This window comes from Chiloscyllium plagiosum, unplaced genomic scaffold (genome assembly GCF_037043375.1).
Source record: "Chiloscyllium plagiosum isolate Xiang-an unplaced genomic scaffold, Cpla_swu_hap1 HiC_scaffold_14, whole genome shotgun sequence".
NCBI classification, from domain to species: Eukaryota; Metazoa; Chordata; class Chondrichthyes; order Orectolobiformes; family Hemiscylliidae; genus Chiloscyllium; species Chiloscyllium plagiosum.
The window spans coordinates 22,397,308-22,424,268 of record NW_028270152.1 but is presented as its reverse complement, the minus strand read 5'-3'; the positions used below and the strand labels follow the sequence as shown (position 1 = coordinate 22,424,268).

The following is a 26,961-nucleotide window of genomic DNA, read 5'->3' as shown; positions in this document are numbered from 1 at the left end:
AGAAGGAGGCCATCTGGGGTGTACGGTATTGGAACTGGTCCTCCTGGGAGCAGATGTGGCAGAGGCGGAGGAATTGGGAATATGGGATGGCGTTTTTACAGTGGGCAGGGTGGGAGGAGGTGTAGTCTAGGTAGCTGTGGGAGTCGGTCGGTTTATAGTAAATGTCCGTGTTGATTCGGTCACCTGAGATAGAAATGGAGAGGTCTAGGAAGGGGAGGAATGAGTCTGAGACGGTCCAGGTAAATTTGAGGTCGGGGTGGAAGGTGTTGGTAAAGTGGATGAACTGTTCAACCTCGTTGTGAGAGCATGAGGCAGCGCCGATATAGTCATCGATGTAGCGGAGGAAAAGGTGGGGCCAGTGTAGCTGCGGAAGATAGACTGTTCCACATATCCTACGAAGAGGCAGGCATAGCTGGGGCCCATGCGGGTGCCCATGGCTACTCCTTTGGTTTGGAGGAAGTGGGCGGATTGGAAAGAGAAGTTGTTCAGAGTGAGGACCAGTTCAGTCAGTCGAAGGAGGGTGTCAGTGGAAGGGTACTGGTTGGTACGGCAGGAAAGGAAGAAGCGGAGGGCTTTAATGGAGAGGTCTAGGAAGGGGACCATCCCGTGGCTCAACACTTCAACTCCCCCTCCCACTCCACCAAGGACATGCAGGTCCTTGGACTCCTCCATCGCCAGACCATAGCGACACAATGGCTGGAGGAAGAGCGCTTCATCTTCCGCTTAGGAACCCTCCAACCACAAGGGATGAACTCCGATTTCTCCAGTTTCCTCATTTCCCTTCCCCCCCCCCACCTTGTCTCAGTCCCAACCCTCGAACTCAGCACCACCTTCCTAATCTGCAATCTTCTTCCTGACCTCTCCACCCCCACCCCCACTCCGGCCTATCACCCTCACCTTTACCTCCTTCCACCTATCACGTTTCCAACACCCCTCCCCCAAGTCCCTCCTCCCTTTTATCTTAGCCTGCTTGGCACACTTTCCTCATTCCTGAAGAAGGGCTCATGCCCGAAACGTCGATTTTCCTGCTCAATATATCATGGAGCCAAACAGGAAGCATGATATTTTGGTTCTGGTAATGAGGCAGGTTTAACACTTGACCTCTGAGTAAAAGATTCCCCCCCCCCCCCCCCCCCAAAGAAGTCGTGGTCATAACGTGATCGAACTTAACATTCAGTTCGGGAGTGAGAAATTTAGGACAGAAACAACTGTGTTTAACTTAAGTCAAAGGAATGATAATGAAATGAGATTAAATTACCTAAAGTGTGGAAACAGGCCCTTTGGCCCAACAAGTCCACACCGACCCGCTGAAGCGCAACCCACCCAGACCCATTCCCCTACATTTACCCCTTCATCTAACACTACGGGCAATTTAGCATGGCCAATTCACCTAACCTGCACATTTTTAGACTGTGGGAGGAAACCGGAGCACCCAGAGGAAACCCACGCAGACTCTGGGAGAATGTACAAACTCCACACAGTCGGTCACCTGAGGCGGGAATTGAACCCGGGTCTCTGGTGCTGTGAGGCAGCAGTGCTAGCCACCGTGCCGCCCCAGCTCAAGTGGATAGATTAGCAAGATGTCAGAAAGCAAGCAGTAGCAATTAAGGAATCATGACTTGGAGATGCCAATGTTGGACTGGGATGTACAAAGTTTAAAAAATCACACAACACCAGGTTATAGTCCAACAGGTTTATTTGGAAGCACTAGCTTTCAGAGCGCTGCTCCCTCTTCAGCTGGTTGTGGAGTGTAGGATCATAAGACACAGAATCTATAGCAAAAGTTTACAGTGTGATGTAACTGAAATTATATATTGAAAAAGACCTGGATTGTTTATTAACTTATGACTCTTAATAAGGAGGAAAGATTCTAAGAGAGGGATAAACTAAACATGGCTAAGTGAGGAAGTTAAGGCGAGTGTTAAATTGAAAGAAAAGCATGGAAGGAGGCTAGAGTTAGTGATAGCCCTGAAGACTGGGATATATTCAGAACTCCGCAAAGAAGGACTAAAAAGATAATAGGAAATAAACTACCAGGGCAGACCAGCGAGGGATAGAAAAACTGACAGTAAGAGCTTCTTTAAATATATAAAAAGGAAGAGAGAGGTCAAAGTGAACCTGGGCTCCTTAGGAAATGAATCTGGAGAGAACAAGGGGGAGCAAAGAAATGGCAGAGGAATTAAATAAATATTTTGCATCAGTCGTTATGGTGGAAGATACTTCAAACATCCCATTCAAATTAAAGAATACGGTGGAGGAATTAAGTACCATCACCAGCATTAAAGAATTGATATTAGCCAAACTAATGAGGCTAAAAACAGTCAAGTCCCCTGGTACTAATGGCTTACATCCTAGGATCCTAAAAGGGGTAGCTATCGAAATGGTGGATGCAATTGGTTGGAATTTCCCAAATGTCATTGGATTCTGGTTAAGTATCAAAGATTTGGAAAACTGCTAATGTGACACTCCTATACAAGAAGGGAGGAAGGCAAAAAGAGGGTAACTATAGGCTGGTTAGTCTAACGTCTATTATTGGAAAAGTACTAGAATCAACTATTAAGGAAGTAGAAGCATAATCATTGAAACATCATAATCTAATAAAACAGAGTCAGCATGGCTTCATGAAAGTGAAATTTTGTCTGCTTAATTTAGTCGAGTTTTTGAAGAGGTTTCACTCAGAATGGATAAAAGGGAGCAAGTAAATGTCTTGTATTTGGCCTTCCAGAAGGCATCTGACAAGGTATCTCACAAAAGATTAAGTCATAAGATAAGAACCTACAGTGTTGGAGGTAGACTATTAGCAGACTAATAGACTGCCAATGACTAATTACCCAGTAATTAATGGGCAGGAAACAGAGTGGGAATAAGGGATTCTTTTTCAGGCTGGTAACCTGGGACTAGCAGAATTCTACAGAGATCAGTTCTGGAACACTAACCATTTATAATATGTATCAGTGACTTCGAGGAAGGAAGCGAATGTACTGTAACCAGATTTGCAGACACCACAAATGTAGGTGGAAAGGCGGGTTGCGCGAGGGACACTGACAGGGTACCGAGAGGCCTAGATAGATTAAATAAGTGGACAAAATCTTAGTAAATGAAGTGTAATGTGGGAAAATGGGAAGTTCTTCAATTTAGAAGGTAGAACAAAACAAGAGTATTATTTAAATGGAGAACAAATTGCTGAAAGCTGCAGTGCAAAGGGACCTTCAGATATTTGTACATGAAAGTCAGGGACTCCTTTACACAGAGAGCTGTGTGGGAAGGCAGAGTGCTGTGCGTACTTCAGGCTGAATTGGATAGAATCTTGATCAGTAGAGGCATCCAGGGTTATGTGGAGAGGACAGTGCTGGCAGTTTATTCTTCAAGTGCCCATTCAGTTTCATTGGAAATAAGTTTCAAGAGAACACAGACAGGTAGAAAAATGAATGCCAATAGGTGTGAAAGTGACTCCTCCTGGTAGGGAGATGCAGGAGGGGCAATGTAAGGTAAAAGTCATGATTGTGTGAGTGGTGCATGAGCAGAGGCACCAGGAAATGTATGTGCACAATGATTAAAGATGGCAGAGCAGTTTGAGAAAGTGGTTAATATTGCACACCAGATTCTGAGACTTAAAATCAAGGCATGGAATACAAATGAAAGTGTGTCCTGGTGAACCCATAATAAATATTGGTTTGGCTTCAACCGGATTATTGTCCTCTATTCTGGACACCACACATAAGGAAGGAAGTGAAAGTATAGGAGGGGGTGAGGAACAGTTTCAGAAGAATGGTGTGCTGGATGAGGGACGTTCAATTGAATTGATGGGTTTGAGAACTGGAGATCTCCTACTTCAGGAATGGGGAGGTTACGGGGAGATTTGATGAAGAATTCCAAAATCATGAGGAACCTGGAGATAGGTGGGGTGAAACTGTTCTTAGTGGCAAAAGGGTCAGAAACCAGAGAACCTTAAGGTGAAAGGCAAAGGAATGAAAAGCAAGAGAAGGAGAAATGCAATGTGCTAGGGGTGGTTTGCAATCAAATTTTGTCCAGTCATGTTGATTTGAAGTGCCTTGCGATTGCATTGACATTGTCGTATAATCATAGAAACTAGTAGGCCATTTGGCTCTTTGATTCTACTGTACCATTCTATATGATCGTGGCTGATCCTCTATCACAATGCCTTGTAAATGCAAGGTGCTGTTTTGTAAAATTCACATGGATGCATTTTAGATAACTCTGAATGGGTCACAGTTAATGACAGTATTAGCAAAGCTAGATCAGCTCTGTGATCTATGTAATCTGAGCCAAAGCTAATGGATTTTCTATGGTATACTTTACATGAGTCACAATTGGAGAAAATGCTTAGAACAGTGTAGACATCATGAAACAAAAATAGAAATTGCTGGAAAACTCAGCAGGTCTGGCAGCATCTGTGGAGAGAGATGAGTGTTAACGTTTTGGGTCTAGTGACCCTTCAGAACTGGACCTGAAATATTTCTCTCCACAGACTTGTTGAGCTTTTCCAGCAATTTCTGTTCCTTATTTTCAGCATCCACAGTTCTTTCAGTTTTTTGTTCAAGACATCATAGGGTCATAGAGATGAACAGCATGGAAACAGACCCTTCGGTACCGACCAGATATCCTATTCCAAGCTAGTCCCACCTGCCAGTATCTGGTCCATATCCCTCCAAGCCCCTCCTATTCATATACCCATTTAGATGCCTTTTAAATGTTACAATTGTACCAGCCTCCACCACTTCCTCTGGCAGCTCATTCCATACATGTACCACCCTCTGCGTGAAAACCTGATTTCGGTAAGGATTGTAGGGAAGGTGTGAGCAGGAGTGTCACATGTTCCTGGATTGTTTGTAGATTTTTTGGGGAGTCTGTGATACTCCTCCTTACCATGGTTGGGTTAGCAGAATTATTTGGCACATTGCATCTGGAAAAGTAACGGAATCACTCCATACAGCTTGCTTTGTGATCTTGCTGCTGCTTCACAGGGAGGGTGGCACAGTGGCTCAGTGGTTAGCGTTGCTGCCTCACAGCACCAGGGACCCTGGTTCGATTCCAGCCTCGGGAGTTTGCAGATTCTCCTTGTGCTTGTGTGGGTGTCCACCGGATTCTCTGGTTTCCTCTGGGTGCTTTGGTTACCTCTCACAGTCCAAAGATATGCACGTTAGGTGGATTGACCATGTTGAATTGTCCATAGTGTCCAGGGATGTGCAGACTAGGTGGATTAGTCATGGGAAATGTAGGGATAGGATAGCAAGGTGTTTCTGGGTGGGCTGCTGTTCAGAGGGACGGTATCATTAGATAGGTCAAATGGCCTGCTTCCATACTGCAGGAATTCTGTGATTCTATGTACTTATAGGAGATTGCAGATGACCAATTGTCTTGGACAGTGTCTTAGATTCACTGTCAAAGATAACTAGCCTGAAGCAACCTTCAGCTTTGACTGCCCTGTTGTAGGGCCTACACTGTTCAGGGTGATTTGAAATTTGTGGCCCTTCCCCATAGCTCAAACGAGCTGTTTGTTGAGATGGATTCGGTCACTCTATCTGCTGAAAACGTGTCCATCAATCTCAAACTAGAGGGCATGTTTTAGAAGGAGGATTGATGGGGAAGATGGTGTGGAATTAAATGGCTTACAGTCCATCTTAATGTTTCCAATTATTCGATAACACACTCTAAGAAAATGTTCAATGAATAGTCTCTCTGATAGCTTGGGTGCTGAAGGCGGGTTATAATTAAATCACGCAAACCAGAAAGTTTCCGTTCAATGCCTCTTTGTGCTGAGTTCAACTAATCTCTGCCTTGATGGTGTCAGGATCACTATGTGTGGTTTTTAGCACATCCTGCACTGTAGCTCAGGATTCTACCAGCTGCCAGATTCCCTCCAGATCTTTCACTATTTTGAAGTGGTAGTGTATGGCCATTGCATTACCAGCACTGGATGAAAATTCCTGGCTTCCCCATCGAACGTCACTGTGCCAACCTCCATACACACCACAGCTCATCACCACCTTCTCATGGTGTTGTCCCATTCCCCCTCAGACAAAGCAAAACACTCAGACACAGTATAGTTTTACCTCCTTCATCTTTATTCCGGGCCCAGGAGGGAGAGGGAACGATAACCCATGTGCACAGAGACATGAGTTCACAGTCTTCTCTGGAACAGCAGTTTCTTAATGAACTCTATAGTCATTTTACAGGGAGCAGCATCCAGATAAGGCAACCTACATATTAATATTGTAACCGTTACAATCAGCGAGCATCAATAGTAAATATTAAGCCATCTGCTGTTACACAATGAATAACTGACTTCACATAATAAATACTTTCACCTTGTTAATTGATGTTACATACTGGATGCCAGCTCATCTTGTTGAATAGCTCTACATAATGATTGCTTTTCCACCTTGTTAACCCATTACCCTTGCCTCCAGCACCCCATTGTTAACTGTAAGTTCTTATCTGATCTGAGTCATGCTCAGTAGAACCTCTTGTTTCACAAAACTCAGAACTTAAGTCTTTCCCTACCTGCTTATACCCTATACACATTCTCAGTGGGCAATTAGAGATGGGCCACAAATGATGACCTCATCAGCAATGCTCACATTCCATGAATAAATACTTTTAAAAAAGGGTAAAATCAATCCAGATCTTTGCCCCTCATATTTTGATCAGTATGGGCCAATTTGGGCCAAAGGGCCTGTCTCTGTGCTATGGGACTCTATGACTCTGAGTAGCTGTTAACAATTGCCGGAGAGACTGCGTGTCTGGTCATGACTGGTTTGAGGTAGTCTGAAGCCCCTTTTGCACCCATACACTGTAACAGTTTGACCAACTTCAGTCCTCGGCTGCTAGGCCGGAATTCTAGAGGGAGTGGTAAAAATAAACTTAAAAATGGAAACAACATAGGCATCACGCAGCTGCAGTTAGTTTACCCTTTGATAGAAGAGGGTCCAATTCCCATTCATTCTTTCAGCTTTCCTAAACTGCAAAAACCACCTCCATTCTCCCTCACCAAAGGCCGAATTAAACAGAGTCCAGTATGGCAGTTAACTCGTGGATAATGTCTAACTGCTGAAGCTTGTTGTGCATGAAAATGGAAGGTTGTTTCTTGTCTTTTGTGTGTGTTGAGATTCACTTCATTGAGTGAAACAACTTGTTTTCTTAGGTTTTTGTGAAGCCATCTGGAGAGGCAGAGCAATATGCGACAGTCACAATCCAGCCCAACGCAGCAGTCAATAGCGACCTAGTATTTGACCGTGAGCAGAAGCATCTTTACGTCACAACTCAGCTAAAGGTACGTCTCTGGAAATGAAGCCAAGTGCATGTTTCAAGCAGTTTGATACCAAGGGCACGGGTTCCTAATCCTCCATCCAATGACTATAGAGCCGTTGGTGCTGGCTGTGTCAGCAGAATGGGAAGAGATGTTTAAAACATGGTATTTTACTCTGAATCACGGAAGATGAGCTAAAATGTTTCAACGATCTACCTGATGATGAAAATGAGGAGGGAGACAATGATTGAGGAGCATTTCAGGCTTAGGTAATATCACATAGATCAAACATACAGGAATTGAATTGATAGAAGGATAGGAGATGAACAGTGAATTGCATTAACGTTACTCCCACTCAGATGAAGCGGAATAAATGTGGAACAGTGCCTGTACTTAAAACATTCGCAAGTTTACACATGATATCTAATGTAAGGGGTGGCACGGTCGCTCAGTGGTTAGCACTGCTGCCTCTTAGCGCCAGAGACCCGGGTTCGATTCCACCTTTGGGCAATTATCTGTGTGGAGTTTGCACAGTCTCCCTGTGTATACATTGCTTGTGCTCCGGTTTCCTGCCACAGTCCAAAGGTATGCAGGTTAGGTGGATTGGCCATGCTAAATTGTCCATAGTGTTCAGGGATGCACAGGCTGGGTGGATTAGCTATGGGAAATGCAGAGTTACAGGATAGAGTAGGGGGTGGGTCTGGGCGAAATGCTCTTCAGTGTGGACTCGATGGGCCAAATGGCCTACTTCCACACTGTGATAATCCTGTGCAGAAATGCAGAACCATAGGCTTCTGAGAAATAATGCATTGTAGCAGGCAAGCTTCTGTTTGAGTCCATTGTGCTGAGGTTTGTGAAATTTTAGTGTTTTACTCTGGTGTGGTAACAGCACTGGTAGCTCAACATGGGTTAAGGCTTTCCGTCAAACAAATTAATACTTTCCTTTGGTGTCCTTTTGATGAGCTTGAATTTCATTTCAGATTTTAGGTGATGTCCTCAACAAGGCTTAGTTTGTACAGCTGCAAGTAGAGAGGGGAACCACCTCTTTGTTGCAGTGTCAACACTGTCAATGTCAGGACTGAGAGAGATTCATCGGCTGTAAAAGATGGTGTTATTCAGCAATGTTGGGGCAGAAAATATGGATATGAATCCCAGAAAGTCAAGTTGTTTGAGGGTTTTTTAAATTCATGGGCATCGCTGGCTGACCAAAATTTGCTGCCCATTCCTGAGGAGGCGATGGTGAGTTGTCTTTTTGAACTGCTGCAGTCAGTTTTCTGTGGTCGACCTGCAATGTTGTTGTGGAGGAAGTTCCAAGATTTTGATTCAGCGATGCTAAAGGAACGAAGACATATTTCAGAGTCAATGTACGTCATATTGGTTAGTGGCTTGGAGGGGATCTTGCAGGGTGGTGATGTTTCGATGTATCTGCTGCCCTTGTCCTTCTAGATTCTAGTGACCATAGATTTTTTAGTTTAGATTAGATACAATGTGCAAACAGGCCCTTCGGCCCAACAAGTCCACACCAACCCTCCGAAGAGCAATCCACGCAGACCCATTCCCCTACATTTACCCCTTCACCTGACACTACGGGCAAGTTAGCATGGCCAATTCACCTAACCTGCACATCTTTGGACTGCGGGAGGAAACTGGAGCACCCGGAGGAAACCTACGCAAACACGGGCTTCTTTAGTTACTATTGGTCAGTTGTGGGGTAGGGAGGGGCAGCCAATGACCTATCCGAGAAGATCATGCCTGTCTATGTGAGCTACTGTTCTTCCTTTTCCCCCTCAAAGACCGAAGTTAATTCGAGGGAAATTCTCTGTGATAACATATGGAAAACAGTTTGGAGTCACTGTTTATCGATTCTCATTTAAGGTGGTGAAGCTTCCAGTGAGTGAGTGTTCTGCCTACGCTGACTGTCAGTCCTGTCTAGTAGCGAGGGATCCATACTGTGGCTGGTGCATACTTCAGGGCAGGTAAGTCACAAAAAACGTGGCCCGATCATCCCGTCTCTCAGACTCTGTCACCTTCACTACGCAGCTGTGGGGTTTGAGGGTTTAGCTGGTAGCCCTGAATTTGCAGAGTTGCTCATTTCAAGCCTGACACTGGCTAATAGACACAGACCAACAAAATGAGGGCACCATCCTGGAAATGGTAAGGCTCCCTGCCACTAATTGTAACAATATATAATCATAAATGTTTAGCACAAGACTTTACTTTGCAAGGATGCTGACATTGGCTGGCAATGAAACTTCCCCTTTGTCCCATTCCCATCCATTGAAGCCCATCTATACTTCCCACTGCCTCGGGGAAGCAAACAAAATAATCAAAGACCCCTCCCACCCTGGTTATACTTTCTTCCAGGAGAAAGTGAGGACTGCAGATGCTGGAGATCAGAGCTGAAAATGTGTTGCTGGAAAAGCGCAGCAGGTCAGGCAGCATCCAAGGAACAGGAGAATCAACGTTTCGGGCATAAGCCCTTCTTCAGGAATGGAGGAAGAGAGCTTCTTCAAGGAAGGCATCTTTGTAAGAGGATTCGCAGTAGGTTGAAGTCTTTGAGGAGAAAGTGAGGACTGCAGATGCTGGAGATCAGAGCTGAAAATGTGTTGCTGGAAAAGCGGGAGGAAGAGAGTGGCACATTCCTGAAGAAGGGCTTATGCCCGAAACGTTGATTCTCCTATACTTTCTTCCACCCTCTTCCATCAGGCAGAAGATATAAAAGTTTGTATACATGTCCAACAGATTCAAGAACAGCTTCTTCCTTACTGTTATCGCACTTTTGAATGGACCTGTTTAATGTTAATGTTGGTCCCTCTCTGCATCATCTTGTCAGCTGTAACACTGTATCCTGCATTCTAGTCTGTTACCCTGATCCACTTGCGTACCATGATTTGCCTGTAAAGTACATAAGGCAACATTTTGTCATGTGTACTGAAGTAATAAATCAACTCAAGTAATCACTGCTTCTCTAACTGAGAGTTGCAGTGGCACATCCTAGCCTTGCCCTTGGTGAAACATTGCAGTTTTGGATCTAACTTTCACTTTGTCTTGGAGCACTTGCTTCTGCTGTTCCCACTTGTCATAAAAATGATATGGAGAGGAATGTTTCTTGTAAAATTCCACAAGTTGCTCATGTTGCCAAACAGGTGGCCATGTGAGGAATATGAGAGACCCCATTAGCACTGTGATTTCATGAGCTAAGTGCATTGGTCAGGGAATGGAAGATGGATTTTAATTAAAATAAATGTCATGGCAAATGCAAAACCTGATGCACAGGTGCACGTTAGGAGCATTAGCAAAACTGGGAATGCATTTTAATATTATAATTCATCATTCACTGAAAATATCCAATTAATACAGATCTTCAAGCATTGGGATATAAGTCGAGATTGTGTGACGATAAATTAAAGCTTTTTTTAAAGTCATTTTTTATATAGTAATGGGACCATGTTTGGAATTGTGTGCAGTTTATGATGCTTTATGATTCAAAGGGGTCTGGTAAATCACTAAGTCATCAGACTTAAGAGTCCAAATTGCAGATGTTGTCTTAGAGTCATAGAGATGGACAGCACAGAAACAGACTCCAACTTGTCCATGCTGACCAGATATCCTAAAATTATTGTAGTCCCATTTGCCAACACCTGGCCCATATCCCTCTAAATCTTTCCTATTCATTTGTCATCCAGGTGCCTTTTAAATGCTGCCATTGTACCAGCTTCTACACTTCCTCTGGCAGCTCACTCCATGCACGCACCACCCTCTGAGTGAAAAGGTTGCCCCTTAGGTCCCTTTTCAATCTTTCCCCTCTCACCTTAAACCTATGCCCTCTACTTTTGGACTCCCCCACCCCAGGGAAAATACCTTGTCTATTTACCATGTTCACCTTGTTTATTTATCCATGCCCCTCATGATTTTATAAACTTCTATAAGGTCAATCTTTTTATTTTCAATGGCAAATCAGAAGGAATGAGACCCAATATTTTAAAATATTGAGGAGAACAAGCAAAGACGTGAACAGTTTATTCAAATTGGACTATGAACATAGAGGCAGAGGACAGGAACCAAAAAAAAATGAATGAAACTTCTGTGAGATTTGGAGATCAGAATGATTTCTAATCCCATGTGAAATAAAAGGTGGGATTAAATTTTAGCAAAACGAAGCTCGGTTAGCTTTTATCGTTAAGAAGTTGATAACTATAGAAAGACCTTTGGAATGGTGCATGTTTCACAAAGTATCGATGATCTATAATGGCTCTTGCAATTGAACAAATGTCACTGGTTAAAGGATGATGCAAATTGCGATAGGCAAGAGGGCATTTTATGAATTCCAACAGTGAAGCTTCAGACGCCAGGGATATATGTCAGAAATTCAGGATTATACCCCCATTATTTGGAATCCTTCCCTCCAATAAGTGCTCCCAGTAGGAAAAGGACAGATTTATAAAATTAACCCAATAGTACGTAAATTCTTTAATTTACCTGGGAGAAAGGACAGACATTTTTTTAAACGTGTTCTGGATGAGTTCAGTTAAGTTGATGAAATAGTTAAGTCTGGAATGAGGCCAGTGGGTCAAATACATGACTTCTAGCTTCTTGTGCAGAACTCTCTGCTCTGTTATCCACCAAGTGAATTCCTCTCATGGTCACTTCGATCACTGCCTTGAATGGCAAGGTTGGAATTCTGTGAAATTGTCTCTAGAAATGGGATGGCTAGTAAGCTGCAGCAGTATAGAATTTACCTTTGGAGCTCTTGAATATGTTGGTGATGTTCTGTTTTGAGTACTGGGTTAGAAGCTGAAAGATTCTGCAATAATTCACTGAACTGTGTTGGAGCTTATCAATTACTTCACAAACTTGAATAAATTCATTCGTTCGAAGAGAACTTTACACTCCTCACTGTTGATGCTTGAGCAACTTATTGGCTCAAGTTGAATGTACTGCCTGGTGTTGATACAGCCTTCCTTCCTGCCAATAGGTGCTGTCGGAGGTCAGAGTGCGAAAGGGCGGAGGAAGGTGTTCAATGGCTCTGGAGCTATGAGGAAGGCCGACAGTGTCTGAGTGTGCAGACTCTGATCCCAGCTAATATCAGCAGACAGGAGCAAAAACAGGTGAGTGAGAGAGTGGGTGGGAATGTCAGGATGCAGTCAATAGCAGATCTTGTTGAGCATCCACCTGGTCAAGTTCCTTGGTGATGGGGGAATGAGAACAAGAGTAGGATTAGGCATAATGCTTACTGAGTCTGTTCGAAGTCTCCTCAGCACACGGTCCTGAAAAAATTTAGACATCATAACTTGTGAGGAAAAAGGTGTAGGTCTGTCACTTGTTTGTCAATCGTCCATTGACCCAAGGCCCTAATTCCCCACGTGGACAGTCTGCTTAACCACATTTCACTGTTAAACAGCAAAATGGGGTCGCGAAATACATGGAGCATAGGATCTTTAATAGGGACCTTAACAAAGTTATGGACTATCTTCAGTTAATTCCAGGTTATTGTACATCGGGCCCATCACTCAACGCTATAAATATAATTTTGTAAGGGCCCAACCATCTCTAATTTAGACTTAATGGGCATTGGGCAGAAGAAATTGAGAATATTGACATCATCCATCATCATCCTGCTCTCGTACCTTGATTTTTGGATATGTTAAGGCTGCTTTCCAAAGCCCATACCACACTCCTTGAATAAGGAGTTATTTCACTTCCCAGTTAACTACTTCAGCCAAGTCGGCCTTGTCTGTGTCAGGTCATGTAGTAAGCATTTCTCCATCACTAATGAAGCTTCAGGCAAGCTTACCCTTTAGGGTATGGTCGTCTTCATCTTTGTTGTCATATCTTGGTTTTGCGTGTCCACCATATTACGTTACTCAAATATTAATTCTAAAAATGTGGTTTCCCCATTTCCCTCCCATTCTCCAATTGTTTCTGTTTGGAAACAAACCTGACAGTAAACTACTGATCAGCTTCTGTATTCTTCCACATTGCTAATCAGTAAAACTCCTGCACTCTGTGATATGTTTTGAACTCATTGAAATAACTCAACAGGGGATGGTATCCTGTCACCAAGTCACCCTTTATTTACACATGCATACACCTTGTCACTGCTCCAGCTTCCTCAGAGTCGAGAGTGTGGTGCTGGAAAAGCACAGCAGCTTGGACAGCATCCGAGGAGCAGGAAAATCGACATTTCAGGCAAAAGTCCTTAGTCAGCTTCCTCCGAGCAATCTCTCAAAGTGAACAGAACCTCTGACGCTCCTGTTTACATCTATCAGCCAGGGCTCACTGATTGGACCAGATTATGCTCAATGGAGTTTAGAAGGATGAGGGGGGATCTAATTGAAAAATACAGAATACTGTATGAATTCTGTATGAATAACCTGGACAGCGTAGATGTTGGGAAGACGTTTGCATTGGTAGGAGAGACGAGGACCAACGGGCACAGCCTTAGAGTAAAGGGAAGACCTTTTAGAATGGAAATGAGGGGAAATGTCTTGATCCAGAGAGTGGTGGATCTATGGAATTCGTTGCCACAGAAGGCTGTAGAGGCCAGATCATTGAGTATATTTAAGACTGAGATAGATAGGTTTTTGAGTATGAAGGGTTACGGGGAGAATGGCATTGAGAAATCTATCAGCCATGATTGAATGGCAGAGCAGACTTAATGGGCTGAATGGCCTAATTTCTTCCCCTATGTCTTCTGGTCTTAGCAGCCGCAATCAGGGAACTCATATTCTGTGAGGTCCAACTGGCTGACCTCGTTCCACTCAGGGTGCTCTATGTTACGAAGATAGCAAATATCAACATGTCGCTGAGCAGTGATTGCCATCCAAATCATGACCTCGAGGGATGTTCTCCTTTATTCAAGTAATTTTTCTGCCTTGTCCCTAGGTATTTGTGAATGTCGCTGACTTGCCTGTTCTTGCCGAGGGTGAGTCTTACACCTGTCTCTTCGATGATTACTCCAGCCCTGCAGTCATTACGGAGAGAGGTGTGGTGTGTTGGACCCCCAACGTCCAGCAACTTCCACCGACAAAACCAGGAACAGGTGTGTCTCAGACGATAGGGATCTGATTACCAATAATTGTACTTTGACTTTGGTATTACCTGTTGTAAGATTGCAGTGGGATTCTCTGCTTGAGCTTTCGTGTGATTAGTGTCCAAGTTAGAGTGATTAATGGTGCATTGATTGATGGGTATCTGAATGAGCGAAATACTGTAAGAGGCATTTGTCCAGACTTTTACAACTGAGATTTGTGAAACACACACACACACACACACAAAATATTGAGATTTAGTTATTAGAGTGGTTAATTGATGGTGCCTGTGAGAGACACACTTTTATACAAGCTGTACTTTGAGGGAAGATGAAGGATTGTGAATGTTACTGGTTCTTACACAGATATTCCAACAGGCTTACCTTTTATAGGATGGTGCGGTATTAGCATTGGTGTCAATTAGAGCAGACTCATCCACTGACAGCACTCCTCTGGTTACATTTCATGAACAGCTCCAGAAAATGAACTAATACTGGGGTTTAGGGAAGGGTAATTAATTCCCACTAAATCACCAGATCATCCGCTCGGGTGATTAAAGATTGGCCCCAATTCCAGTCGTTTTCTTCCTGTCTTGTTCAGTGCCTGCTCAGAGGGCAGTTGATAATTTGACAATGCAGCACTCTGATGCTATATTGAAAAGTCAGTGTAAATGTTGTGCTCAATTTTTAAAATTGTGTTTTATCCCTCTGTCTACTGCATCCACCAATGTAAAACTCTGTCTTTCTAGCCCTGTCTGTCTGTCTGGCTATCTGCTCTGTGTGTCTATCACTCTGTCTGTTTCTTTGTTTATCTCTTTTTCTTTCTTTCTCTCTCTCTCTCTCTCTCTCTCTCTCTCTCTCTTCCCCCCCTCACACCCGCCCCTCTCTCCCCCCTCACACCCGCCCCTCTCTCCCCCCTCACACCCGCCCCTCTCTCCCCCCTCCCGCCCCTCTCTCCCCCCTCCCGCCCCTCTCTCCCCCCTCCCGCCCCTCTCTCCCCCCTCCCACCCCTCTCTCCCCCCCCCTCACACCCGCCCCTCTCTCCCCCCTCCCGCCCCTCTCTCCCCCCCCACCCCTCTCTTCCCCTCCCCCACCCCTGTCTCCCACCCCACCCCTCTCTTCCCCCCCACCCCTCTCTTCCCCCCCACCCCTCTCTTCCCCCCCACCCCTCTCTTCCCCCCCACCCCTCTCTTCCCCCCCACCCCTCTCTTCCCCCCACCCCTCTCTTCCCCCCCCACCTTCCACCCCCCCTTCCTTCCCCCCCTTCCTTCCCCCCCCTTCCTTCCCCCCCCTTCCTTCCCCCCCTTCCTTCCCCCCCTTCCTTCCCCCCCACTTCCTTCCCCCCCACTTCCTTCCCCCCCACTTCCTTCCCCCCTTCCTTCCCCCCCCCCTTCCTTCCCCCCCCCTTCCTTCCCCCCCCTTCCTTCCCCCCCCTTCCTTCCCCCCCCTTCCTTCCCCCCCTTCCTTCCCCCCCCTTCCTTCCCCCCCTTCCTTCCCCCCCTTCCTTCCCCCCCTTCCTTCCCCCCCTTCCTCCCCCCCCTTCCTCCCCCCCCTCCTCCCCCCCCTCCTCCCCCCCCTTCCTCCCCCCCCTTCCTCCCCCCCCCTTCCTCCCCCCCCTTCCTCCCCCCCTTCCTCCCCCCCTTCCTCCCCCCCCTTCCTCCCCCCCTTCCTCCCCCCCCTTCCTCCCCCCCCCTTCCTCCCCCCCCTTCCTCCCCCACTTCCTCCCCCCCCTCCTTCCCTCCCCCCCCTTCCTCTCCCCCCCCTTCCTCTCCCCCCCTTCCTCCTTCCCTCCCTCCCTCCCTCCCTCCCTCCCTCCCTCCCTTCCTCCCTTCCTCCCTCCCGTCCTCCCTGCCCTCCCTCCCTCCCTTCCTCCCTCCCTTCCTCCCTCCCCTTCCTCCCTCCCTTCCTCCCTCCCTGCCCCTTCCGCCTACTCCCTTCCTCCCTCCCTCCCTTCCGTCCCCCCCCTCCTCCTCCCCTTCCTACCCCCCCTTCCTACCCCCCCTTCCTCCCCACCCCTTCCTCCCCCCCTGCCTCACCCCCCTTCCTCCCCCCCTTCCTCCCCCCTTCCTCCCCCCCTTCCTCCCCCCTTCCTCCCCCCTTCCTCCCCCCTTCCTCCCCCCTTCCTCCCCCCTCCCTCCCTCCCTCCCTTCCTCCCTCCCTCCTCCCTTCCTCCCTCCCTCCTCCTCCCCTTCCTACCCCCCCTTCCTACCCCCCCTTCCTACCGCCCCCTTCCTACCCCCCCTTCAGACCCCCCCTTCCTACCTCCCCCCCTTCCTACCCCCCCCTTCCTACCCCCCCTTCCTCCCCCCCTTCCTCCCCCCTTCCTCCCCCCCTTCCTCCCCCCTTCCTCCCTCCCTCCCTCCCTCCCTCCTCCCTCCCTTCCTCCTCCCTCCCTCCCTCCCTCCCTTCCTCCCTCCCTTCCTCCCTCCCTCCTCCCTCCCTCCCTCCCTCCCTCCCTCCCTCCCTTCCTCCCTCCCTTCCTCCCTCCCCCTCCCTCCCTCCCCCCTTCCCCCCCCTCCTACCCCCCCCTACCCCCCTTCCTACCCGCCTCTACCCCCCCTTCCTACCCCCCCCTTCCTACCCCCCCCCTTCCTACCCCCCCTTCCTACCCCCCCCTTCCTACCCCCCCCTTCTACCCCCCCTTTCCTACCCCCCCCTTCCTACCCCCCCTTCCTACCCCCCCCTTCCTCCCCCCCCTTCCTCCCCCCCCTTCCTCCCCCCCCTTCCTCCCCCCCCTTCCTCCCCCCCCCTTTCCTCCCCCCCCTTCCTCCCCCCCCTTCCTCCCTCCCCTTCCTCCTCCCCCCCTTCCTCCTCCCCCCCTTCCTCCCCCCCCTTCCTCCCCCCCCCTTCCTCCCCCCCCTTCCTCCCCCCCCCTTCTTCCCCCCCCCTTCCTCCTCCCCCCCATCCTCCCCCCCTTCCTCCCCCCCTTCCTCCCCCCCTTCCTCCCCCCCCTTCCTCCCCCCCCTTCCTCCCCCCCTTCCTCCCCCCCCTTCCTCCCCCCCCTTCCTCCCCCCCCCTTCCTCCCCCTCCCCCCCTTCCTCCCCCCCTCCTCCCCCCCCTTCCTCCCCCCCTTCTCCTCCCCCCCCTTCCTCCTCCCCCCCCTTCCTCCTCCCCCCCTTCCTCCTCCCCCCCTTCCTCCCCCCCTTCCTCCCCCCCCCTTCCTCCCCCCCCTTCCTCCCCCCCCTTCCTCCCCCCCCTTCCTCCCCCCCCCTTCCTCCCCCCCCTTCCTCCCCCCCCTTCCTCCCCCCCCCTTCCTCCCCCCCCTTCCTCCACCCCTCCCTCCCTCCCTCCCCCCCTCCCCCTCCCTCCCTCCCTCCCTTCCTCCCTTCCTCCCTTCCTCCCTCCCTCCCTCCCTCCCTCCCTTCCTCCCTCCTCCCTTCCTCCCTCCCTCCCTTCCTCCCTCCCTCCCTCCCTCCCTTCCTCCCTCCCTTCCTCCCTCCCTCCCTTCCTCCCCCCCTTCCTCCCCCCCTTCCTCCCCCCCCTTCCTCCCCCCCCTTCTTCCCCCCCCCTTCCTCCTCCCCCCCTTCCTCCCCCCCTTCCTCCCCCCCTTCCTCCCCCCCTTCCTCCCCCCCCTTCCTCCCCCCCTTCCTCCCCCCCCCTTCCTCCACCCCTCCCTCCCTCCCCCCCTCCCCCTCCCTCCCTCCCTCCTCCCTTCCTCCCCTTCCTCCCTCCCTCCCTCCCTCCCTCCTTCCTCCCTCCCTCCCTTCCTCCCTCCCTCCCTCCCTCCCTCCCTCCCTTCCTCCCTCCCTTCCTCCCTCCCTTCCTCCCTCCCTCCCTTCCTCCCCCCTCCTCCTCCCCTTCCTACCCCCCTTCCTACCCCCCTTCCTACCCCCCTTCCTACCCCCCTTCCTACCCCCCTTCCTACCCCCCTTCCTACCCCCCTTCCTACCCCCCTTCCTACCCCCCCTTCCTACCCCCCTCCCTACCCCCCTCCCTCCCCCCCTTCCCTCCCCCCCTTTCCTCCCCCCTTCCTCCCCCCTTCCTCCCCCCCTTCCTCCCCCCCTTCCTCCCCACCCCTTCCTCCCCCCCTCCTCTCCCCTTCCTCCCCCCCTTCCTCCCCACCCCTTCCTCCCCACCCCTTCCTCCCACCCCTCCTCCCCACCCTCCCTCCCTCCCTTCCTCCTCCCTTCCTCCCTCCCTTCCTCCCTCCCATCCTCCCTCCCTTCCTCCCTCCCTTCCTCCCTCCCTTCCTCCCTCCCTCCCTTCCTCCCTCCCTCCCTTCCTCCCTCCCTCCCTTCCTCCCCTTCCTACCCCCCCCCTTCCTACCCCCCCCCTTCCTACCCCCCCCCTTCCTACCCCCCCCTTCCTACCCCCCCCTTCCTACCCCCCCCTTCCTACCCCCCCCTTCCTACCCCCCCCTTCCTACCCCCCCCTTCCTACCCCCCCTTCCTACCCCCCCCTTCCTACCCCCCCTTCCTACCCCCCCCTTCCTACCCCCCCCTTCCTACCCCCCCCTTCCTACCCCCCCCTTCCTACCCCCCCTTCCTACCCCCCCCTTCCTACCCCCCCCTTCCTACCCCCCCTTCCTCTTCCCCCTTCCCATCTCTCCCCCCCTCCCCATCTCTCCCCCCCTCCCCCATCTCTCCCCCCCTCCCCTCTCTCTCTCCCTCTCTCCCTCTCTCTCTCCCTCTCTGTTTGTCTGTCTGTGTTTCTGGAGTCTAACATGTTGCCACTAGACAAAGAAGACGATTCCTGGATGCTGGCTTCCTGCAGGTGGCATAAGTTGAGTTTATCACTCTTTCCCTTGGTTACTGATGAGTGTGGCCTGTGGGAAGAAAGTTCTGATCTCTGCTGTAATCTCCTTTACAGATCATGTGACTGTCAGATTAAAAGTAATGTTCTTTAACATCATACTGACAGCAGAGCGATTCACCTTCTATGACTGCGCTGCAGTCCAGCAGCTCTCCAGAAATTTTCCGTAAGTGTTTTCACTGCTTTTTTTCAAGCAAAAGAAAATCAAGGTGACAAACAAGAATCCAATATAAAAAGGGAAATCTGAAAACTGGATAATCTCCTTCCAGTTTTGAAGTAGACACATAAAGGACTTGAAACATTAGCTGTTTCTCTCTTCACAAGCTATTGGACTGCTGAGTTATAGAGTCATAGAGATGTACAGCATGGAAACAAACCCTACGGTCCAACCCGTCAATGCCAACCAGATATCCCAAACCAATCTAGTCCCACTTGCCAGCGCCCGGCCCATATCCCTCCAAACCTTTCCTGTTCATATACCCATCCAAATGCCTCTTAAATGTTGCAATTGTACCAACCTCCACCATATCCTCTGGCAGCTCATTTCATACACGTGCCACCCTCTGTGTGAAAAGGTTGCCCCATAAGTCTCTTTTACATCTTTCTCCTCTCACCCTCAACCTATGCCCTCTAGTTCTGGACTCCCGACCCCAGGGAAAAGACTTTGCCTATTTATCCTATCCATGCCCCTCATAATTTTGTAAACCTCTGTAAGGTCACCCCTCAGCCTCCGATGTTCCAGGTAAAACAGCCCCAGCCTGTTCAGCCTCTCCCTGTAGCACACATCCTCCAACCCTGGCAACATCCTTGTAAATCTTTTCTGAACCCTTTCAAGTTTCACAACATCTTTCTGATAGGAAGGAGACCAGAATTGCATGCAATATTCCAACAGTGGCCTAACCAATGTCCTGTACAGCTGCAACATGACCTCCCAACTCCTGTACTCAATACTCTGACCAATAAAGGAAAGCATACCAAATGCCTTCTTCACTGTCCTATCTACCTGCGACTCCACTTTCAAGGAGTTATGAACCTGCACTCCAAGGTCTCTTTGTTCAGCAACACTCCCGAGGAACTTACCATTAAGTGTATAAGTCCTGCTAGGATTTGCTTTCCCAAAATGCAGCACCTCGCATTTATCTGAATTAAACTCCATCGGCCACTTCTCAGCCCATTGGCCCATCTGGTCGAGATCCTGTTGTAATCTGAGGTAACCCTCTTCGCTGTCCACTACACCTCCAATTTTGGTGTCATCTTCCTCCAGAACGTTTTCTTTTATTTCCCCATATTTGCAGCATCTGCAATGTTTTCCTTTTAAATGTAAATCCAATGTTGATTCAGTGTTTGGTTCTGTTGGGTCGAATCTGTTGCCATGGTATCAATAAAATCATCTTGATTTCATTCCTTTGTTATTTTTTCCAAAGATGTATTTATTCATAAAATGTGTGAAAGTACATTCGATAACAGTTCCACATAATGTACGATACGGATTGGTTTATTTAAAGACAATGCCTGATATGCCTCAGTACATTTGCCTGTAGAGGTTATATTTGTAAAGTATGTTCATATTTAATGTCAGATATTCTCTGGTGCACAAAGCAATATTGCTGATGTTACCAAACCACTTGAAGAGTCGCACAATTATGGAGCTCATCCCCAGTGACTCAGTCCAAAGCCAACCCTCTTTTCTTTTTTCATTCCAAAACAAAAACAGTAATTGCTGGAGAAACTCTGCACATCTGGCGTCATCTGTGGAGAGAAAGCAGTCAACCTTTATTGGTCCCTTCTTCAGAGCTAGAAGATAGGCAGGCCAAAATGAGGCAAAAGGAGGGAAAAAATAAGTGGAGATGGGTCTCAGAGTGAAGGACACCCCTGTACCTCCTCCCATGGCTTCACCTTGTCATCTCCTTTAGCCCATTATTCTGCCGAAATACCTCTAGTCATCGACTTTTTCCCTCGTTAGTGGCAGCCAGGCTTTCTGGGCTACCCAGGTCTTAAGCTTTGGAATTTCTTCCCTAAATCTCTCTGCCTACTTTTCCTCTATTATGCTACTGCCAGGATTTGGGTTAAAAGGAGAGGCTGGATGTGCTGCGACTTCTTTCACTGGAGCGTAGGATGTTGAGGTGTGACCTTAAAGAGGGTTATCAAATCATAAAGTGTACAGATAAGGTGAATGGCAGGTGCCTTTCTCCTAGGGTGGGGGGGAATTTCAAGACTAGGGGACATGTTTTTATGGTGAGAGGAGAAAGATTTTAAAAAGGCAGGAGGGGTAACTTTGTTTAAACAGAGTGTGGTTTTTGTGTGGAATGAATTTCCAGAGGAAGTGGTGGATGCAGGTGCAGTTACAATGTTTAAAAGACAATTAGGTAAGAATAAGAAATGAAGAAGAAATGTTTGGAGGGATATGGGCCAAGTGCAAGCAGCTGGGACTAGTTTAGATTGGGATAATGGTTGGCAAGGACTGGTTGGACCGAAGGGTCTGTTTCTGTGCTGTATGGCTCTATGACCTGGATTGAGCTTTTCATTGTCTGATGTATCTGAGGCCTAGAGCATCTCATCTGAGACCTGTGGTGTACTGGGGCCAGTTTGTGTGGCTCAATGAAATATCCCTGCTCCTACTTTTGATGGTCTTATGATCCAATAACTACTCAAGTGGCATGGTGTCAGATTCTGCTATATTGTTCTCCTGTGGAGCACAACGGGAAGATTTACTGCATTAGCAATGCTTTATAGCGTTCAGTTATTAATCAAACTGCTGTGAAATTCTGGCATTTTCCATTTTGTAAATCCACAGGGTGAGCTTAGAGACCAAAGCAAACCAGCCGCCAAGAAATTCTGAAATGTTGGTTTGATATTTAAAGGATGCAGAGATCTTGCGTTTGTTTTCCGAACAGTCAGAAGCATTTGAAATTTTCAGATGTGTTTTTCGTTACTTCCGTCCAGTGGTAGCTGTGCAGTGATTCTCAGCAGGGTGAGAGCCCCGGTTTCTCAGAGTCTCCCTGCCACCAACACTGACTATGTTTCTCTTTCTCTTCCTGCTGCCTGTCTAGGTGTCGTGGATGTGTGAGCAGTCAATGGGGTTGTAATTGGTGCGTGCTTCAGCATCACTGCACCCACAACACCACCTGTGAGGATGAGGTGATAATTTTTAATGAGAATGTAAGTGTCGAGTTGGTAAGGATTGGTCACTCTTCCAGGTTCGAGAGGGGAAAAATCGCCACGTGTTCCAACTCAGTCACCCATCGGTGACCCCCCACTCAAAATCTGTGTGCCTACTTGATGATGACAGAGTAGTGTTTGTCTGTCAAGATTAGTGTGGTGCTGGAAAAGCACAGCAGGTCCGGCAGCATCCAAGAAGCAGGAAAATCAACATTTCGGGCAAAATGTCAATTTTCCTGCTGCTCGGATGCTGCTGGACCTGCTGTGCTTTTCCAGCACCACTCTAACCTTGACTCTAGTCTCCAGCATCTGCAGTACTCACTTCCGCTTCATATTTGTCTGTAATGACCAATGATAGTGGAATACTCCCAGATGAAGTTCATTCATGGATGATCATTTGGAGGCATCACCAGTGAAGGGCAAGAGAGAGAATCTGCAGATAAAAAGTAATTTGAATCTAGGACTTAAGAGCAGTGTGCTGCAGTGAAAGTTGCCGATTGTCTCCTGCAATTTTGTTTGTTTGTTTTGTGTCTTCATGCACGTTTTCCCAGTGTCGGGGAATAGCGTGGAGGTTTAGGAAGGATTAACGACCTGGTGAACCACTCCATGAATCCTGCCTCTGGGGTAACATGTCCTGCACTGGGACTTGAACCTGGAGCTGCTGGCTCTGAGGCAGGAATACTACCAACAGAGCTGGGCCACCACCTCCAAGTGCTCAGTTCTCGGCATGACACGATGGAATGGATCTGTTACCCTGTGTAGGCCAAGATATGTTAAGTTGTGAGGACCAGGCTTATTTTCTTCTGAAGTTTAGAAGCTTATGGGGTGTTCTCATTGCGGGATGTAATGTGATTCCAATAGGAGGCCAATGCATGGACACATAACCTTAAAGCCAGATGTAGGTCGGTCTTCCTCATGCATCGGAAGCTAGAACCCATTTCCCTGTTGAGGCTGAAGCAATTGAAAATCTTGAAATTCATGTTTGATAGATTTCTGTGATATAATTGAACAGCAGAACAAATTCAGGGCATTGAATTACCACATGCTCTTGCTTTGTTTGAATGAATTAAACTTTGGGATTCATGAGGTGGTTAATAGCTGTAGTCCATGAGGGATCACAGGCCTGTCTGTCATAACAGGATAGGACTGTCCTGTGAAGCACCCCTCCACACCAGCCATAGGCCAGGGTGAGAAGCCAAGTCCCTGCTCCAACTCAGCCAGACAAGGCATCGAAACCATACTCTTGACATTAGTCTGAACCACTCGCCAGCCATCAAGCCGACTGAGCTAACATTGTAAATGGACGTTTTGATTTAAATTTAGATTAGATTAGATTAGATTTCCTGTCGTGTGGAAGCAGGCCATTTGGCTCAACAAGTCCACACTGACCCTCAGAAGAGTAATCCACCCAGACCCATTTCCCTTTGACTAATACACCTAATGCTATGGGCAATTTAGCGTGGCCAATTGACCTGACCTGTACATCTCTGGACTGTAGGAGGAAACCGGAGCACCCGGAGGAAACCCACACTGACACAGGGAGAATGTGCAAACTCCACACAGACAGTCACCCGAGGTTGGAATCAAACCCAGGTCCCTGGTGCTGTGAGGCAGCAGTGCTAACCACTGCTGCCCCATTTGGCCGTTAGATATTTGAGAACTGTTTGTAGATCAATGCAGAAAATGTGGAGCAAGAAAGCTGTTGGTGTGTCTCCATGACTATGTGCTGCTGAAGACCTGGAGTTGAAAACCCCAGGGATCTAGTGATTAGCAGGCCCCTCCTTATCCTTCCTCTGCAATATATTATACACGGGCAGGTGCCTCTTGTTTAAAGAATTCTGTGGTGCTCACATTCCGTGGTGTTTGCTTTATGGCCTGGTGGCAGGATGCCAGTTGGTGTTTCTGGGTGGTCGTGTTGAGTGACCCGGCAACGTGGGAGCTCATCCATCAACAGGTGACAGGCGAAGGTTAATGAGCAGCATGAGGATGATGGGTTTCCTGCTATCCATCGAGCAGAATGCTGACTGGAGTTAATTGTATAAAACAAGAACGGAAACTGTGCTGGGGTTTGTAACTGTAACCATCTTCAAAGTGCACACCCCTGAAAGGCTCTTGCTGTTAGTGGGTTTGTAAACACTCTGCAATGATGTACTTGATGCTTTCTGTAGCATTACTGTGTGGAACATCAAAGGTACATTAGCGCTCCAGATGTCTGATTGAGCAGTTCAGATAGTGCAGCTTAATTCCTAAACAGCGCTCAGCCCAACAGTTTGGACTTTTTTGCAGTAATTTGAATGGCATGGCCCTCTTGGAGTTTTCAAGTATATTGAAATAACTCATTTGGCAAGCATTTCACTCCTTTATTTTTAAGCACACAGCATCCTAGTAGAATGAAGTATTACCAATGTTTGGATACAATATCAGAACAAAAATAAGGTACCACAGTTCATCTCAATGACCAAGCTCCTTCAAAAGAATAAAAACACTACGTTAAGTCTTCCACAGACATTAACTGGTGTCTCAGAAGGTAGCAGGATCAGACATAAATTTACAATGGGTAAAATTGAAGCATTCTTAATGAATGCAGCTTGCAATAGTGGACCACAAGGGGGTTATAAGGAAGGTATAAGGGAGGTTGTAAAGGGAATACTGAGAATAAGTTGATACGTGGAAGGTTTTCATTAGCAGGGAAAGAACACGTGAAATTCTTGTGGTAATTTACCTCCTTTCCTCCAAGTTTGATGTTAGAATGCACTCATTTGCCTCATAGACAATTCTTTCCTGCAAAGCTGCATCTCAAAAAGCAAATCAATCACTTTCTTGGGTGAACTGCTCTCATGTTAAATACATCTGGTCTTGAATTTATGAGCTATTCTCTATATTAAAGGAACTGTTCGCCAAAACTAAGACTACCAGGGCAGAGTTCCGTGAAGTCCAGTGACTCTCTGAATAGGGTTGGTTAAAAGTTAATTTTGCTTTCAAGAGTCACTCAGAAAGGAAATGACATCACCTCGCACACCTCTCCCCAGTGTTTCTAGGAAACTATGAAGTGCCCATGCTTAACCATCCATGCTAATGTAGAGTGTAGCACTACTCACTCACTATCTTTCTAAATTCAAAGTACTTTTTTGAATTATAACTTGTAAAACTGCTGGAAAATGTGGCTGATAAACATTTCAGCTTCAAACGCCTTAGTTAGGCCTGAACCAAAGCGTACAGTTCCTTTAAAGAGATTTTGCAAAGAATGGCCTCGCTGCAATAATTCAATGTGATTTTGAGAAAAAATACATTTCTGTTTTAAAATTGATTCCAAATCAAAAATAATGAATTATTTTCTGTCTCTTGCTGTCCTCCTTCCCATTATCTGTGCATCTCCTTCCATTCCAATTTTTTTCCATCCTTTCTATCTATCCTGATTGATTTAAATGGTGATCCTATCCTGGCAGTTTGTACGACCCTACGTGGTACCTCCTACCCTTGCTACCAAGTCGCTTCGTGTCGACACTACTGTGCTTCCAACCACCACCCGCCTCACCACCACAGCTCTCACAACAGGAGCTACAACCATTCCTACCATATTGCTCCACACAGATACCACGCTGACTACCAGAACTATGACCACTACCACATTGCCAACCACTGTGCCCTCCTCTGCTGTGGTGCTGACCAATGCCACAGCCGATCCGACTGGCCAGTCAACCACTACGCCCACCATGCCAGCTCCAACGACAGTGCCCACCACCCCGGACATCACACCTGCTCCAACCACACAATGGACTGCAGCCAGTCCGTCCTCAGGGGCTACTACTGTGGCTGAGAGCAGTACCCCAAACGCGACCACACCCGAGGGCGCAGCACCTACCCCCGGCCCATCAGGGGAGGTCTTGACCACGGTCACGTCTGCGTCGCCACCCACTACACTCGAAGATCTGTTGGAAACTAGCCCACTCACGACGGTTGCCCCTCCAACAATCGATGCCGTCATTACAACCGCATCAACCTCTCCTTTCAACGGGACGGACGGTGCCACCCCCACCGTTGCCACGACAGCCCCCGCCGCCAATCCCACGGAGCCCCCTATCACTCGATTGGCTGTGCCTACTGACCCCCGACCTGACCACCTGACAGCCCTGCCCACTGTTTGGCCTGTAAAGGACGTTGGTGAGTGGAAGGAGCCAGATGCTTGGGTAGACCCTGTGCAGGTTGAGAACGACACAGCCGTCTTCTCGGCTGCTGCTGCGCTGCTATCAGGTGACGGAGATGTTGAGAACCCTTCTCCTGCCTTTCTCCACCTGCTTGACACTGAGGTCGACTACCACTTTGATCCTGACTCTCCATCTTTCTCCGTACAGGTAAGTTTGAGTTTGTTTCTTTGTGACCAACTTTTTGAGTTGAGCAGGTTCACTCAACTCATTCCTGGAGTGAAGGGCTTGTCTTATGAAGAAAGGTGTATCTTTACATTTTATCTATTTACATTTATTTACTGGAATTTTGAAGAGTGGGAGGTGATATTATTGAAGCACATAAAATGCTGGATAGGATACTGGATAGAGTGTAGACCAGGAGGATGTGGTGGAGACTAAAGCAACGGCCACAGTTTAAGAATAAGTGGTCTCCATTTTAAGACAGAGATAAGGAGCAATTCCTTGCAAAGAGCATGTGGAATATCCCAGGAGATAGTAAAGGCTGAGTGAAGTGGATTTTTGAAAGACGTGGGAGTCAAGAGTTAAGGTGTGTGAATGGAAAAGTG

The 26,961-nt window shown here is 48.1% G+C and overlaps 1 protein-coding gene across 7 annotated transcripts in view; it reads left to right on the top strand.

The window, feature by feature from the left end:
- The window catches only part of plxnb1b (plexin b1b), a 261,451-nt gene that overhangs the window by 154,528 nt on the left and 79,962 nt on the right, over positions 1-26,961 (top strand). For 6 of the 7 annotated variants that reach the window (XM_043707786.2, XM_087994155.1, XM_087994153.1 and 3 more), the window contains exons 5-11: positions 7,166-7,294; positions 9,146-9,246; positions 12,246-12,378; positions 14,156-14,312; positions 19,110-19,218; positions 22,103-22,211; positions 25,658-26,563. In XM_043707786.2, the coding sequence (XP_043563721.2) occupies positions 7,166-7,294; positions 9,146-9,246; positions 12,246-12,378; positions 14,156-14,312; positions 19,110-19,218; positions 22,103-22,211; positions 25,658-26,563 (1,644 nt within the window). The remainder of the gene's footprint in view (positions 1-7,165; positions 7,295-9,145; positions 9,247-12,245; positions 12,379-14,155; positions 14,313-19,109; positions 19,219-22,102; positions 22,212-25,657; positions 26,564-26,961) is intronic. The other variant, XM_087994156.1, reaches the window with a different exon arrangement.